This window comes from Convolutriloba macropyga, chromosome 8 (assembly GCF_964194025.1).
Source record: "Convolutriloba macropyga chromosome 8, txConMacr16.3, whole genome shotgun sequence".
NCBI lineage: Eukaryota > Metazoa > Xenacoelomorpha > Acoela > Convolutidae > Convolutriloba > Convolutriloba macropyga.
The window spans coordinates 22,389,779-22,408,219 of NC_134475.1; the positions used below are offsets into that span (position 1 = coordinate 22,389,779).

At 34.8% G+C, this 18,441-nt stretch overlaps 2 protein-coding genes across 2 annotated transcripts in view; both read right to left on the minus strand.

The window, feature by feature from the left end:
• Positions 1-18,441, minus strand: part of LOC142344588 (soma ferritin-like) — a 145,024-nt gene that overhangs the window by 116,131 nt on the left and 10,452 nt on the right. The gene's annotated exons all lie outside the window — the stretch shown is intronic.
• The window catches only part of LOC142344986 (uncharacterized), a 130,962-nt gene that overhangs the window by 56,377 nt on the left and 56,144 nt on the right, over positions 1-18,441 (minus strand). Inside the window, exon 6 of the mRNA XM_075397069.1 lies at positions 3,432-3,611. Within this exon, the coding sequence (XP_075253184.1) occupies positions 3,432-3,611 (180 nt within the window). The remainder of the gene's footprint in view (positions 1-3,431; positions 3,612-18,441) is intronic.

The window sequence follows — 18,441 nt, forward strand, 5'->3', positions numbered from 1 at the left end:
AGTGCTAAAGTATGTAATACACTTAATTTTTTTTCGAAACAAAATTACATTCAATGTCATGAAAGGCATTAATTACAAAAAGAGCTATTTAAATAGGGTCGTTTATTCATAAAAGAGAATCACTGGAGACCTGTAATTATCCAGAATATCTCTTGCATCTACAAAAAAGAACGTCAAATATGACAAAAATCCAATTAATTTACTTTTTTTTTTGGAAAAACCGGTGTCGAAGCCAGTAAGGTCATAACAAATTCTTTTAAAAAAGATTTTGGGACACCAATCCATTTTATTCCCTTGACACCCATAATTTCATATTTGACCTGTAATTAACTAACGAGATTAGGTAACAAAAAGAAACATAAAAGGAACAAAATTGCGAAAATTAGTTTTTTTTAAATTTTGGAAAACGATTTTTTTCAAAGTCATGAAAACCATCAGCTATCTACTAATATCAGAATATCGGTTTTTCTATTCTTCCATGAAAAGCCAATGTAAGCAATCACTATACAGGATATTTCATACGACCAAAACGACAAAGTATAAATGACAGTTAGAGACAAAATTAAAAAATTCAATTGGTTTCTTCAAGAAAGAGGCGTCGAGGCCGTTAAAACGATGATGTATATCTTTCAGGATTTTAATATGTTCAATTGTGCCTTATTCTGAATGTTAATAAGGTGACATGAGAACTGTCAATAATGTGATACTGTGACAAAATTAAAAAACGTGAAAAACTGGCAAATATCAAAACAAACAAAAATCTGAAATCTTTTAGTATCAAAGCCAGAAAACAATAACTTCAGGCTTAAAACTGCAACCGATAAAAAAAGTTTAATCAGTAGAAAGAAGAAGCCGTCTTTTTTTGCTGACACTAAGCTGGAAGTTGAGAAAAAAATAGAGGAAAATTTAATTAAGCCATTATTTATTGAAAAGTCAATTATTTTTAAAAAAAGAAACGACCATAAACTTTCAATTAAAAAACTAAATGCATTAACTTGGAGCTGCTTAGCAAGCGAATTGGTTGGACCTATTACTCATGAGCTTTGATTTGATATGTTCTGTTCTTTATTATTAAAAAAAAAGTCTTTTCTTTTTAAAAAAATAAAGACCGCCTGATTACAACCCGATTTTTTTTGGATTGTAACAGTCCAAGAATGGCCCAAAACTAGCCCTGCTAATACCTATTGTCCGTTAGGAAGAATTAATTTTTCGAATGTTTTAGATATAGATAATTTTTTAGTTGAAAACTCAAATTCTGCATTTTTGATAATCAACGAGTAAAGTTAGCCAAAAACGGCAAAGTTTTAACTACAGTGCACTCTCAGAGGACTCTGAAGAAGAAACAGCCCCCCTCTGAGTCTACAAAGATTGTATGAGTGTTGTTTGGGGGTGTACTGTCGCAAATTTAATCAAAGTGGACTAAAGTAGCTTATTTCGTGCTGTTTTTGATAAAAAGGCAAACTTTTGAAATGTTTATCCAGATTTTTTGACCAAAAAAATTATATCAAAACAATCAACAATGCTTGTTCGTCTTCAAAAATAAAGTCAACGACACTATTCTTAAAAATTATAACAAATTTTAGCAAAATTGACGAAAAATTAGGCAAAAGTTCCGGAAAATGTGAATAAAAACAACGTGAATTCACTCTTCTTTTCTCAGAAGTTTAAACCTCGATAACTCCCTGTCGAAAACGAAAATTTAAAAAATCTTTTTAATTCCATATTCTACGCTGGACGAGCTTTCTAATGATACCAGTCTCAACTCTCTACGATGAATATATCGAGCGGCGAAAATTCACGGAACAAAAAAAAACCCATTTGAGTATATAGTTCCTCCCCCCTCAAGAGGGTCGGAACAACAAGTAAGGGCTTTCAGTTGAGCTCCTTGGCCATATTTAGCTCCATCAGCGTTTCTGATGACGAAGCTCATCTATTGTTGCCTCTTGGCAGATTAAACATCTCGAGTAAGAAAATACAAAGTTTTATTTGATCAGAAACAGCAGGCGCCCGAAAGTTTTTTGATCAGATAAGAGTGCACTCAAAACAACCGCTGGTCAGATAATTTCCAGAACATTGTCAAAAGAAAAATGTTTGTCATTTTTTTTCAGGCCATGTGTTTTGAGCGCCCAGTTGTAGGCTCGAAGATGGTCTGATCAGAGGTCTAGTTGGCTTGGACTCCTCTACTTGGGAATCCTTGCCAACCAAATTAAACTACTTCGCCAAAATGACCCGCAAAACTCAACTTGTGGCCGTAGTATCCACGAATGCCATTGTTTCAATCAAAAATCAATAACAAATTTTCTGGAGTATGCAGGTTGAGGTGTCCAAACCGAGCCGGTTGATGATAACACCACCTTCAGGTGCACACTTGTGCATTGCGTGCTCGAATTACGTGGTCCAGAAATGGATTCGAGCGCACTTTAGTCTGAACAATTGTCTGGAGCTTGTCTAATCAGATGCGAATACATACCCTCGCAAACTGTTCTGATCACTGAAGAAATGGTTAAGTGACTCTGCTTGAAGTCAATGAGAACTTCTGGCGTTTATCGAGAACCGCGAAGCGGTTCGAGATATTAAGTTAGAATTTCGGAGTGACTTCTGCAGAGACACTTAATCATTTTTAGGGCACATAACGCACACATTTTAAAATGATGAAAGTCAATGGAAGTCAAATTCTGGCTAAGTAGCATTTTCTGGCATTTTAGCTTCCGGAACTGCAGACTTTCGGCATTTTAAATGTGCACGTGAGTGTTTTAAAGTTTTGTACACACACTAATCTAAGAGGGAGTGCATTTGAGCTTGCAAAAATTTGAACACAGTAAGCCTTCAAGGGCACTTTTTCAAATCGTACAGCGTCTCAAATGTAGGATAGTCTAATCAGAGACCATTTTGAGCGCAAATTCTTACCAGAGACTTCTACGAGCATACAAAAACAGTTCTCCACTGCTGTTCAATGTCCCTGTTTAGAGACATATTGATTTAAGGAGGGCCAAACACAGCAAAACTCTCAGAACTGATCTATGGAAAATCACATCACATCTTATGTGTTATCAGGCAGAACAAATTACCAAAAAGGTCTATTGTTTATGGCCAGTACCGGTTTTTTTGGTCTATTTGGCCTTCTCCGCTACCCAAATCAGTCTGCCTAGTACCTATTTTGGTTTACATTCTCCATTCTCGGCCCACATCATGTGCAAACCAAGAGGGTCCAAAATAAGGACACTTGAATCTGGAACCTTAACCTGGTTCACGCCAAAAATTGCTGTCATTTGTACCCGCTATATCATTTTTTCCCGTGAAATTTCCTATAAAGGTTCATACTTTTAGTGATCAACCTTATAGCATAAGCCTCACTAATTTTTCTGTTTTCCCTCACTTTTGTAGACTCTTTTCACGTCTCGGTGTTTGTTTTGAGGATATGAGTTGTGTACCTGTGTCAGTCCATTGAGTGGGAGTGCCTCCGAAGTACTCCGGATGAGAGAATGTCTCCACAACTTTGCCGTCTCTCCTCATAATGTAGTCAAGAGACCAGTCGTAATCCTGGGCTGTCACTGAGACAACTACAGATGATGATCCTTTTTCAGCTATTGCAATACTAGCCCCGGTCGGACCTGAAAAATCTTTTCTCTTTTCAACATTTCAAATTTAGCCAACACTATAAGGAATCAACATCATTACAATCGAATCCAGATGACGGAAAAACAAGCTAAATTGTAAATTGTACGGCTGAAACGACCCAAGCGACACAAGAAGAAATGAAATCGGTTTTCAAAATGGTACAAAATTTTGATTTTAGGTTCAAATTCAGCATGTTATCTGAACGGTTGTCATGTTTTGTTAAAATTTAAGCAAGTGTTTTCTGCTCACTGCACTAAAACAGATTGGCAAGTTTTAGAAGACCAAGTCATACAGTATATTTTTGAATTACTATATGGGTCCATAGTTTGAAGTTAATATCAAGAGTGAACAATATCCCTGAAGTTAATACCAATCTGGTGACCTATAGCAATTCAATTTTATACTGTATAAATTTAAGTCGTTTTAAATTTGCTAATCTGGTGTGATGCATTAAAAAATGCATTAAAAACATTTGTATTAAAAATTTCATCCGCGCCGTCAAGATAACATGCACAATAAATTTTTTGAACAAAATCTGATTTTGCGAAAGAACTCAGTTCATTTTATCTGTTCGATTTCAGTTCATTTTGTCTGACTGATAACAACTCTGCTATTAGAATTTTGAACCATATAATAATTAGTAGGTGAATAACAAATTTGAAGTGAAATTCAATCCAAAACAAACCTGAGCTACGCAACAATTACTAACTCAGAACTGCATTTTATGCTCCACTTAACGTTATTATTCCAACGGAACTAATGCGATTGAATATTGAATTAAATTCTGTTGGCGGTACAGAATTTCGACAAAACTACCTAAAAGCACGACCAAAATCACAATTTTTATTTTATTAAGCTGAGGTAAAGTACGTGTTCAAGCGCAAATCATGAGCAATAAAATACTTGTACTTGTGTCTTTTCTGTAAACCAGCTGAATGATTGTACAGCTTAACTTTGCAAACACTAAGAAAAAATTCGGACCGCAAAACTCAAACATTTTGCTCAAAAGTGGAGTTAGTTGCTCATTAGTTAATGTAGCCATTTTTTATATTCTTTACAGTTAAAGTGTTGGAAAAACCTGCAAAATTATATTTCTTAAAGATTGATTTAATAATACACATCTTGAATTGTTTGATCAATTTAAGCATTGAAAATTGTTTATCAGCAGAGCTGAGCAATTAATTACTGAGACTAAATGAGTATAAAGTAACTCTAATGTACATCAAGGAGGCTTGTTAATGTGCGTTTGCACATGAAGTTCCGACCCAAGCTGATATACGTCTTTGACGTATCGACTTGTCGACCAGACGAAAAGATAACCAAAAATGAATGTTTGAGTTTTAAGAAATCGTTTCACGCCGAAACTACTAATTGAATTAAATAACGCCTTGCCTCATTAGAGCGCTCAAAAGATCTGCCAATATAATGACTAAGAAAAAAAACAAAATAGGCAAAACTAGAAAAAATTAACGGCAATTCTCAATATCTAAATGTAAAAGCACCTAGTAAACAACGTCAAAATGCAAGCAGATAAAACCTTTACTGCACAAGTTTTCTCTAACTTTAAGTATACAGCAGGTGGGATCTTTCCTTAATCAGACTAGGTATCAAGTTAAAAAAATAACGAGGCGAAATTCAAAAATTTGTCAACATTTTTTGAACCAATTAATTTCAAACGTCTTAAAAATCATTAGCTTTTAACAAAATAATTCTCAATGAATTTTTAATAAAGTCATTACAAAACTGGTAGGACCTGTCTTTGGTTAGACTAAGCGCTAGAAACGGACTAAAGATACAGAAAAGCTCAAGAAAACACAAACAGTCTGCGAAAACACAAATAACTGTTTCCATTAAAATCATTAGCTAATATCTAAATATTTTTTTCAACTGTTATCTATATCAATAGAGCTAAAATTATACTGAACGCTTAAATGAGTCGGTTTCGGTCCCATTTGACAATAATTGGGCTCTGCTATTACTCCAACGTGGTAAAAATAAGAGAAAAAAACACAAACATTGACTTTAACAAAACACTAATGAAAACGTATATTTTCCCAGAAACAAAACATCAGTTAAGATATGAAATCAAAAGAAAGTTCAATTTTTGAATTGCAAACAATAAATGGATCGGACCTCTTGCTGATGAGAATTAACTACAAATTGACGACAATACAAATAACAAAAAACGAAAAAAACTCGAAAACGATTAGTATCAAAATTTTTAAGAGTATTTGCTATGAACTAAGATCATTGGGTAAAACCATTTATTCAATCCTCAATTTGAAGTTGACGAGATCTCTGAGTACTTTACAAATACATAAAGAAAAAAAAGCAGCAAAAAAGGGAAATCTAAAAAATGTGAGACAAAAGTGTCGAAGCCATTAAAAAGAAATTCTCCGCACGATTGATACTATCTTCCATTGAATTATTAATAAAAATAGGATTCCTCTTTCTCTAACTACAAGACTTCAAAAAATCAACAAATTTCAACAAAGATTTCAAAAAACTAATTGAAACTCGTTGGACTGAAATCCTAAAGCCAATAAATGAAAATAAAAACAACTGGCACGATTATTTTTTGTTGTTAAAAAAATGGGGGTCTTATCGTTACTGAGACTGACCTAGTGTTCGCAAGAAAAGTTAAAGATCGGCTAACATTAAAAAAACTAAAATTTATTTTTTAATGTCCTAATAACTTTTAGCTGTCCACTCAAATCCCTAAATAGGTTAACTTAAAACTCAATAGGAAGACTATTGCACTTTTATTCAATGTGTCTGTGGCATAGGACTACAAAAAATTAGTAAAATCTCAAAAAGAAATCAAAATTTCATTAAATTTTACTAACAGTGTCGAAGCCAAAAAAAAGTATGAGCGATTACTTGAAAGCTATTTTTCTGTTCATTGGGCATCATTGGAACGTAAATGAGGTTTGTCATTAACGGAACTTCGATACGAATGGTGACTTTTCTCTTGGTGGCTTAAAAAAACAAAAAAATTATACATTTTTCTAAAAAAACAGCTCTCAAATAGAATTCGAATTTTTATCGTAAATTTCCCTGTTTCACCTGAATTAGTTTTTTAAATCACCTTTTATCTATTAGAAACGCCAAATTGATGTATTTTGTAGCGTGAAAGATAATTTTGATCTGAAATTTTAATGAAAAAAGTGTTAATTTGATTAAAAATTACTCTAAAAGTAAAAAAAAGTGAACCAAATATCCCCTGTTCACATGAAACTTTAAATCTCGATAACTCCTCAAAAAAAACGAAATTCGAAAAAAACTTTTGAATTTCGAATGCTCCACTGGACGAGCATTTTAATGATACAGCTCACATTTCTCTACCATGAACATATCGATCAGCCAAAATTGTCTGAACAAAAAAAACCCATTTGAATATATAGTTCCTCCCCCCCCCCCACAAGTGGGGTCGGAACAATAAGTCATGAATAAGTAGATTTTTCCTTCACATGAGCATAAATGCAACCTCAACTAACAATGTTGAAGTTTTTTCCGAAAAATTCTTATTGCTTTGAATACTTCTATGGTAATTTGATCTCACTTTTCAAGGTCAAGTAAAACGTTATTTATTGTTTGCAAAATGGCCCTTGGAATCAAACTATACACGTCTTACCCCCATCGCATTCAATTATTTTGAAAAAAAATCTTAAATGAATTCTTAGAGCCGTCAATTGGGAAAGAGAACATACCCTAACAATAATGCTTATACTCAAGTGAGAAATCTAACAGCAGAAAAGTGCTATCCGAACAATGTTGAAACCGTTAGAACAATATGTGGTGAACAGTTTTCCTTTCAAAAGTGGGAGAGCAATCGATAAAATAACTAAACAAATGAAGGGCAAATCTGTTTAACACAATCAGAAACCTTCATACAGGATGTTTTCCAGTGCAGACGGTCACGAAAATGATAGACGACGATTGAGAACTTTTGAAGAGAACAGTTGAAGCCTGTCGATAGCAATTAACATGGCACTTTGTGCACAAAATCAATTGCAGACAACAATTATATCAGCTAAGAATTGTCTTCTCGAGTAATTATGTAAAACTGTCAATCCAAAGGTGGTATCATTCCGAACTTGAACTTTATGTAATTGTCACGAAAGTTTTCTTCAGAACCACTTCTCATCAGTATGCCGTAAGCCACAAAAAACAGCAACTAACAAACTCTAATATCCGGGGAAACAATTAAAATTAATGCGAATCCTGCTACAATACGGTTGCTATGATTATTGATTCAGCTAATTTCAGACCGACATGCCCTTCGAGAAAAACTTTGATCTGTTTCCAACTCGAGATGCTGTAGCAGTAGAAATACTGGATGTATAACTCCAATCAATCAGAGACTGAGAAAAAACTATTCTCTTATGTATAGCACTAAATCATCTAGCTATAGTCAGTCTGATAGTTTAGACACACCATGTGTATACTCTTGACTCCGCTGCTGTATTGTAATACCACCGTATTAAAAGAAGTTCATTTTCAGTGTTTTACAGAGCTGGTTAGTCTTAGAGATATAGGTAAGCCTACTTTGCGCGCAGAAATAAGTAACCCTAACACTTTATTACTTAAGGCTGAAGAAAGGAGCCCACAACGTGTATATGAACAAACTCTAACCGTAAAAAGACCTCATACAAAACACACTATTCTCTCTTGAGAAAAAAACTTAGAGCTAGTTTATATAACTCTATACTTTCAATACACTTAAAATTTCGAAAATGGGAAACACAATCCCAACATATAAATAAATAAATTAACAATATAACAATAGTGTTAAGAAAATGATCCGTCACTTTGGCCGAACGTCATCGAAATCGGATACCCATTCCGAAGAATGTGTATCCGATTTCGACAGTTCTGACACAACAGAACAATCGCCTTATGCATGAAATTCTAGCATTTAAAATTACACACTATCAAAATGAAAATGAAATAAACCTACTCCTAAATACAGCAAAACAACGCAATTGCCAATATTTTGCAGTAGAGCAACAAACTCTTCTCTCTTTACGAACAGCCTTTCTTTTATATTTAATTGAGATCTACGGAACTCAAATCACAAAAGGCACAACTCTTTTTACTTGTGACCATCTGACTGATACCTATCCCTGACTCATTTATGTCAACTTATTCTGTCCATTATCAGAGACTTTATTTGATTTTCTCAATGAAATATGGACAGAATTACAACCCTCTGATAGAGCTGGTGCAATTAGAGAGTTCTCACTTGAATTTCGGAAACGCCTAGCGTCAAAATTAAATACCACTGCTTGACAATCACAAAAAGAAAGCGATCAAGAACAATCAGACGACACAACGTCTAACATTGAACAAGTAGAAACACAAAATATTTCAGAAGAACAACTTTTAGAACAACAGTTAATTCAATTGATCTTGAAACTCAACCAAGATGCACAAGATGAATATTTCAACGGTCAGGAAGATTGTAATACAATCACAGAGGAATGCATTCTTTCCACATTGTAAAAGTAATCTTTGGGTACTAGCAATTACAGTCTTTACACAACAGACTCCCAATCATACTAGAACACTTAACCCAACAAATCCTAAAATCGATTTATTATTGACTCGGGAGCGAATCTTAACGTATTAAATTATAATACTTGGAATGAAATTAAGACTATCACAAATTACAGTTAATAGCATCAACATTTGTTCTCTCAGCAACAAATAATTTCAAATTACAGTCAGAAGGGACTGTAAAAAGTACTCTCTATCCAGACATAGAAGAACACAAAACTCATCAGAACACAACCTTTACACTAAGCTTCCACGTTTCAAACGATCAATTTAATTTTCTAGGAACACCATCTGTAGAAAAATATGTAGAATCTATAAAATGTTCATCTCATACACTAGAAATTGAAGAGAATTACACGAAAAAGTTCTTAAAATTTTATGAAATCTTCACAAAACCACCATCATTTAAATCACGATTATTTCCCGTCGTTGGAGATTATAATTTATATTTCCAACCGTTGGAGCACTGAATCCTAATCTATTCACTCACTGCATACAGATGCAAAAACAAATCTACTGACGGAATTATAATTTACATATCTGGTTTCTCATTTATACCACTACGCAAAAAAATGTTCTTTTTCATAATGGAAATGAAGAATTTGGAAGATTCATTTCAATCTTTTATACAAATTCTTTTCCAAATCCTTTAAGCCACCCAGCAACACTTGTTAATGGACTGATTGGATATGCACAATAAGATGTCTCACTTATAGAGCTACAAACCACGAAATATTGTATTAATGAACCCACCGATTTCATGGATGCCTATACTGCAAATTACCTTACACATGTTGCATCAAAAGCACCTAAGAAACTATATCGCTTAAAATTGACCAAGCAGAACGAACTTGCATATAAAGCAAAACAGAAACTTTTCACATACAATTTGACACTTCTATGTTCACAAATGTTGAGAAAAATTTTCTCCGAATGTTCAATTTCGAACACATTAAACTAAACCAGAAACAATTTGATCAATTAGCAAAACTCTTGCTACACTATAAACCTTGTTATGCCTCGTCTAAGTTCGATGCAGGGAAAATCAAAGTTGAATTAAACCTACCTCTAAAAGCAACAGCAGTATTTAAAAAACAAAGAGCTACTTGTATAGCCAAACAGTTACAAGAACTAGACTTACTTGAGATATTAACACATTTTGACATGATTGCACCAACAGATTCTCCACCAATTAGATTCTCTAACAACAGGGTACACATTTATTAATCCAGTAATTATACTTAAAAAAAGAAAGTCACTAAAAGTTGTCTCAGAAGCCCGTCAACTAAACACAATGATTGACGAAACTAAATGTAGTTAGCCTCTAGAGCCAAAAAAAAATTCTGACACCGATGAAAGGGCCGGTTTTCTCAATAGCCGATATGAACATCGCATATAACCAAACGCCATTAGATAAACCTCCACAACGTCTAACAAATTTTGTAATTGCTGGACAACCAAACCTTTTTTAGACTATTGTTTTACGGTATTTCAAAGCCGCATTCTCATCACTTATGAGATCACAAAAATCAAAGCCACTTTTAACAAATCTTTCTTTTTCCTAAATTCAGTCAAATTTTTAGGATACCAATTCCAAAATAATCACATACACCCGCTTAAAACAAAAAAAGATGGCTTCTTAAAACTACAACCGCCAAAAAATAAAAAAAACTACAAAACTACGTTGGACTTTAAACGTTCATCTCCAAATAAACTTAAAATATACAAGTAATATTGCCACCTTTCTATCTTCAACTTAGAGATACAGTAGATTTATATGGACACCAGAACTACAACGAACGTTTGAAAGACTTAAGAAGGAACTTTCAGACGGCACACTACGTCTAGCAATTCCTCACTCAGAAAATTGCGGTGCCTCAAACTATGGTATCGGAACTGCACTCCTTCAAAAAAATGAGTTTTCGAAAATGAAACTAGTTTTGGCGTTTGTTTTCTACTACAGAACTTAGACTTTGAACCATTCTTCGCGAAAGCTCTGCCATTATATATGTACTTTCGAAATATGAATTCCTCATTGAAGGGTCACAACACCCTATTTTTCTATACACTGGCCACATGCCAATTTTTTTGGTTGACAAAAAAAGAACAAACCAAATAACAAGTTTACAAGTTCCAAATCATCCTGATGAAATTCCCAAACCTACACATAGTTTGGACAGAAGGAAAGAACTTCTAACTTCCAGATTTCTATGTTGTTCACTTACGACGACAACAGAGGATGAACAGCGCCTACGGACAATAAAAAATCTCTGATTCGATAAAAAACTTTATGACACACAATCAACATACACCACATACACAGTGCCACTATGCCGTGTGAAAATGTATATTAACACAGTAACCACAGAAACTACTGTAGAATCAACACATTTTCCGATATATCTCCAAATTAAAGAAAACTTTCAAAGTACAGCTCAAAAACAATCTCTACTTTCCCATCTCATACTACGAGTATGAAACAAAGCACAACCTTTAGAACACATGCACCACCACAAAACTCAACAGTTAAAACAAAATAAATCACATCTAGAAACCTATACTATAGAACAACAGGCAGATGCTTCACTAAACACGAATAAAACAGAACCATTTACACTTGGCACTCAAATTTAAAATTATGCGGAATTAATAATTAGCATAAAATTTTCATCCCCCGCAATGAACGATTTTCTACCCAAATCACCAGCATATAAAACTATTTCTATGATGAACAAACAGAGGTCACTGACATATTTTGCAAGAAACACAACTACAACATCCTGTCTTGCACCAAATTTATCTTTGGAAACAATACAAAAATCGGCCTAATACCCCTACTTTAACAATTCGAGCAAAAAAAAGACTTTTAGACTAATATAGACGCTTAGACTAATATAGACTAACATAGACTAATCAGCTCCTATATTACATACAAGAAACCCAATCCCCCAAAATTTGTTTACCATTTTCTCTCAATTTAATAGTATTCCATATTACAAACTCACGCGACCTCTCAGGCCATCCCGGTCGTGAGAAAACTTATGCTATAATAACGGAAAATTTCTTTTTTCCAAATAAAAACAAGCAGATCAATGCCAAACCTCCCATTAGCTCCATAACAGTCATTCTTAGAAGTTTCTTCATAGTTCAATCATCGTATTTTAATGGAAACTCCTACGATAGAAACTCCTACGTATATGTTATTGTAAACGCTTTTACACACTATGTTGTTCTTCACCCTTCCACCAGAAATGATGCAGCAAACGCATAAAATGCTTTATTTAAGCTTTGGATGTTTAAATTCGGAATACCTAATATTTTTGTAACTGACAATGGAACTGAACATATTAAAGGTTAATTTATACATTTTTGCCGCATATTTAGCCTACAATTGAAATCACGAACACCGTACGCCCCATGGTCAAACGGAATTGTAGAAAATAGCAACAGACAACTGAACACTTTTGTTTGCACAGTCTTAGACTCACAATATGACACAAGGTCACAAAAAGTAAAAACCTTTCCCTTTGCATTCCATTCACAAGTTAGAACAAATATGAATCTCTCACCATATGAAATTGTTTTTGGCATAAAGCCAAAAAGCCAATAATCTTTAATCTACCTTCCACTACAGATAGTGTTGGAAATTGTAATCCATCACTAAATTCTTCATGCCACTCTTTTCCCAAACACACGCCTACTGATCATCTGGGTCATCATCCCCAAATTAAAAACTGCAGCAGGGAACTTTTGCACATTGGTTCCTAAATCGTGAAAAAAATTTACTCAGAAGTTTAAATTGAGGTACACAACTAACTTGATCAGAATAAACGTTTTTGCACGTACATTAATTTCCGTTTTGGAACGGCCCAACCCAAATACTTAAAATTGTCGCTGCTGTTTTAATTGTAAATAAAGCTCAACAAATTGGAATCTCAAAACGATTCAACCACAGAAAATTCAACCACATAGGCAGCCGAACACAACGTAGCATAATACTCTAAATACCCCATAAGAAGAAATACATTATATATATAATTCACCAGTTCTCCCACACGAAAAAAATAACTCGGATAGATCTTTCAACTCTCTCCCCTAATATAAGTACATTCACTGAGAAAAATAACAAAGCTCTTCCACTGAGCTAACAAAGCATATGGAGTATCTTTCTAACTGCTACCCTAGCAAAACCACAAAGACCCTCCATCAAGAAATGAAAAAGAGGTAAACATAGGCCTTTCGCCACTACTATAAAAGAAAGTAAAGTAAACGAAAATTAGATTAGTAGCCGACCGCAGGTAGGTCTGGAAAAAAAACCACCAACCTAATTAATTTAACGAGACATGATTTGCAACTTTTTTCCTCCGGACGAACAGTCGTGGTCAAGCCAAATCCCATTGACTAAAATCTCTTCACAGTGTTTTGCTATGGCAACTCAGTCGCTTCTCTCATTTTGAACACTTCTCTCTCAGATCTCTTCTAATCTCTAAGTCTTCTCTCACTATCACACTTTCTTCTCCTATAAATTCTCTTAAATTTTCTTCACTCTCTATTTCTTCTCTTCTAACTTAAAAAGTTCTAAATTGTTCACAACTCTCTCACATTCCGAAAAATTTTAAAAAGAACAGTCTCACAGTACAGTTCTTATCTAGTTTCAGCCACATCAACAGCACCAAAAATGAAATAGCTCACAGCAGCACAACGTTGAAACAAGTTCACAGCAGCCCTCTCCCAGTCTCCAACTTTCAGTTCCACAAAACTGAAAGGTATCTCTCTCGTCTCACAAAAAACAGATTTGCAACAATTTTTGCAACACGCACTTGAAATGTTGTTTTGTTGGACTCCTTACGCTGACATTTATAGATGTATTCAAAGTTTTGACACAAAACAGATACGCTTTCAAGTTATTTTCTAAAACTTAGACCACATCCTATATTCTGACACTTGTTGTGAATGGGTCTTTTATATTAAAGACTTTATCAACGAACACACATTGATAATTTCTATCTCGCAAATTTTCCACCACAAGCAACACCGAAAATATCTGATACAGATATTGTGTATACTCCTTTACACTGATATTGTGCATACGATAAAATTAGACGCTATCACAGCTTCTTTTGATATACAGTATTTTAACGGACTTCTTAAGTTGGATGACCAATACCAACAACTTGCGAAACAGCAACTCACAAAATCAAGTTGAATACCCGCACGGTATTTTTTTTGAATAAAAAGATTATATAATGAAAGATTTTTGTAACAGTATTCTCTGCTGATTTATTAGATCTCATCTACCATCACAATGTCCTCCCGCCAGAATCACCCTTCACAGCAATCCGAGTTTGTATACCCACTTTAAACCTATAAACAATTGTCGTTCCATCCTTTAATCATTATAAAATATTCGATTGTGATCACTGCCCCACTCTGAGCCAAACATTAACATCACAACTGCGTCCTCTAATCAGCAATCAAACAAAAACCCAAATGCTCCCCCGGCCTCAGAATCACCAAGCTGTTGATATAGTGACTCTACCAAACAATCAACCCCCAAAAAGTCATCATTTAAACTCTTTAATAAGGAGTAACAAGCACAAGAAACTGAGAAACATCCAGACTCGGTCATTACTACTGCCAAATCTGCAGATAGACCTCGTCCTACTGAAAATTCACCCTCCGTTTCACCCCACAGTCAGCAATCCCGTACCCACCTATCATAGACTAGCGCAAATACACATAAGGCAAGCACAGCAACAACAACAAATAAATACAGAAACTTTATTGCCAAACTCCAGCTTTATTGCAAACGCAACTTTACAACAGACACCCCTTATACCTGCTCCCGAAAAAGCACCACATCTAATAAAATATTCAAACACACCGCAATTTTCTACTCAACCAATTATCTTTGCTAACACTAATAAGAAAAGTACTTCTGAATTGTCACACCTAATTCACACTTTTTCTAAAATAAACGACACACGACAAGATAATAGTTTATTTCAGAAACTTCGGATTCTGATCAACTAAACTCTCAATTTTCCTCACCAACTCCGCAACAGATTGCGAGTAATCCATTTCATCTGCCACAAAGACCTGTAAAAATTATTGAGCGTATAATCTCACAACCTCACTGGAATCACTCTTTCAATACAGTCAGTTCATCACCTTCTTATCGAAGTTCACTATTAATAAGTTTTCACGGTACACCACCTATAATTACACTGAGCTCGAATTCACTCACCCCAGATACAGATCAACACTCTCACCATTGTATTGGGAATCAGCCCATTACTACTAGAACTTAACCAACAATTTTACTAAAAATTGACCCAAAACATGTAGTTCCCCCACCCGCCTTTTTTGGAGACCATAAAAACTGTGAACAACTTCATAGTTGGGCAGAACAAAAAAATTACTAAAAATAACGAGCGCGCGATCTGCTAAAGAAATCTGGAATGACTTTCTCTGTAGAAATTTTAGTTGAACAAGACAAATTAACCTTTCACCCACAAGCCGCTGCTCCACCTTTTTTTTTGCGTTAAAACAAACACATCAACCTTTATTTGTCAAGAAATACACTACAAGTTTGAAAGATAGCAAAAAGAGCACTGCAGGATGTTTCGTTTTCTATAACCCTCACTCCGGACTATCTTACACATTTCCATTACAAATTTAATCGTACCCTTGATTAATTTATTATATTTACACTCACTACCCATAAAACAACCAATTAAGGTTAAAAAACGCAATTTTTCAAATCCCAAATCAGAAGTTCAAGATCTGATAGTAGCTCAATATGTTTGCTCCCCACAGCATATCGCAAATATGCAGTGTAATAAGCTCAATAAGATTGGCTAATGTAAGATCAAACCAGCAGGATTTTAGATCCTCCATGCCCAAGTGTCAATCTTTTCACAAATTCGGACACTTCAAGGACGTGCATACGCCATATTTACAGAACTCAGCGACACCAAAAACTTGCCACAAAACCTCATTTGAGAGAGGCTTCCTGTTTGATTACGATAATTGTTATGTTAGCAACATGGAAAGATCTTTCGTTCCCACAAAAATTGAAGTTCGTAGACAATTTGCACTTGTATTGGTTGCAAAAAACAATGTCATCCACAGTTGATACAATTTGATTTACTTAATGATCCACGTTGGCAAGCTAACTTTTAAGCCAAACAAGGCTACTTCCAACTAGATCGCTATCGCCTTTTTCCATTTCAGGACGGGTTGTATTTAGTCCACGGGACCACGATTTGATCTCAAACGCCCCCGATCTTTTTTTTGGGCTATCTGCCCCGGAGAAAATACAAAACACGAATGTCATGTCATCCACACACTAGATTGGTCACTTCAATTAACTAATGTCACGCTTCGCTTTGACGCTAAACCTGAAAGTATTTACTACGGTAGGACACGCATTAAATGTGATCTTTGAGAGGGGTACTGCTCCACAAATAACGCTATCAAAGCAACAGCAATTTGGGAACCCAATGACTACTGCCCCTTTTCGGTGTCGGTAGGTCACAAGCACGAAATATAAAAAGCCATAAACACTGAACTATTGAAACACTCACAGAAAACGAAACTAACACTGGGCACCAACACAATGCACGCATGTACACTATTCGTTTTCAAGACCCCCTATAAGATGAATCAACACTTTTTCGCTGTAAGATACTCACTAAATCTCTTTGTAAATCTAATGAGGATCGCCCTCTTTATGCAACACAATACCGACATATTTTTGTACAATATCATGAATTTTTTAATTTTTCCACAGGCAAAGCCGCGCAGGATTTTAAGCATGTACACATAACCATCCATAATAAAGCAGTTTCCATTACATCTTACACTAAAGCAGACATCCGTAACGGATATGTAATTCTACAAGAATCACGAGTAATTCGGTAATCTAAAATATATGAACACTCTAGGAAACAGAATTGGTTTGATGCTGTACACCCTAATTTACGGATCGATGCAAAGCTCCACTATATGATCAGTCGTATTTTATTTGAGATGGACCACATGAGACTCTCAATTCACAAAAAACCCTGCGATCTTGATCGCGATTTAAAAGAGACTCATTTTGGAATACTAACACAATAGTTCTCAATAGTAGGAAATAGTATTTCAGGTCAGCGACTAAAAACTTCTAACGTTTACTCACTCATTTAATGTAAAACTAGTTCTTCACCAATTCATGTACTAGAAAATCAATTTTTTGAACGCATTCCTATATTTTACTAGAACAAACTTCAATTTGCAGATCTAGTCACGCGTGAAACATTCCACTGGTCTTTTAAAACACCGTGTAAAACTGACAACTTCGATCAGCAAATTTGACGAATGCAAGTGGCTATGAGTCATGCAACCTAATGCTTTATCCAATTAAAGCGCGAAACCACGTTAGAACGTTCATAACCTACGAAAGTGAAAGCCGCTTCATCTACACGATTTTTGCTGCGGCATGAATAGCCAAAGAGACTGGAATAACTCAGTAGAGAAAATGAAATTTAACCAATTGGTAGATGACGCCGCCTAAAAATTTCAAGTAGCACAAGCAGTTAAATTACAGACCTGGTCAAACAAGCACAATTACCGGCACAATTTTCACAGTTACAAAGTCAATACATAAACTATTTTAATAAACTTTTGATTAAAGAAAAAGAATTTAAGTTTTTTTGTCTCAACTGGCGTGATTTATTCAACGACAACTATTTGAAAGAATCCCTCATAGAAATGTTTGTATACCCATGGTACCTATTAAAAGAAATAACCATAATATTGACTGTTTATAAAGTTTTGCAGTGCCTATGTGGACGTTTTCGTAGAGCATTTAACACATATTATCTGATATCACTTTTAGGTCCCGATATCACGACAGCTAAGATCATAACTTGCGGTACTTTTACAGACTATGTCTCATAATCAGACCCATCTGATTATAAACCACTCGCACCAAAGAAAAGACGAATAGACTCTGTCGATAGTAGCGCTCCACACTCAAAATGAATTGGATCTTTTACACAGAAAATTTGAATAATTCTATAAGAAATTTTATTCTTCTTTACACAACATATCTAACAAACATAGAGCTGCTACTCTCCCTAATTCTATTTATAAATGTTACGACATACAAGTAGAATCATACAGAAAAACTGATTTTGAATCATTGCACTTACACACTTTTCCAACATAGTGAACGCAAACGCTCACAGACTAGGTCACTCTCTAAAGACTCTTTTG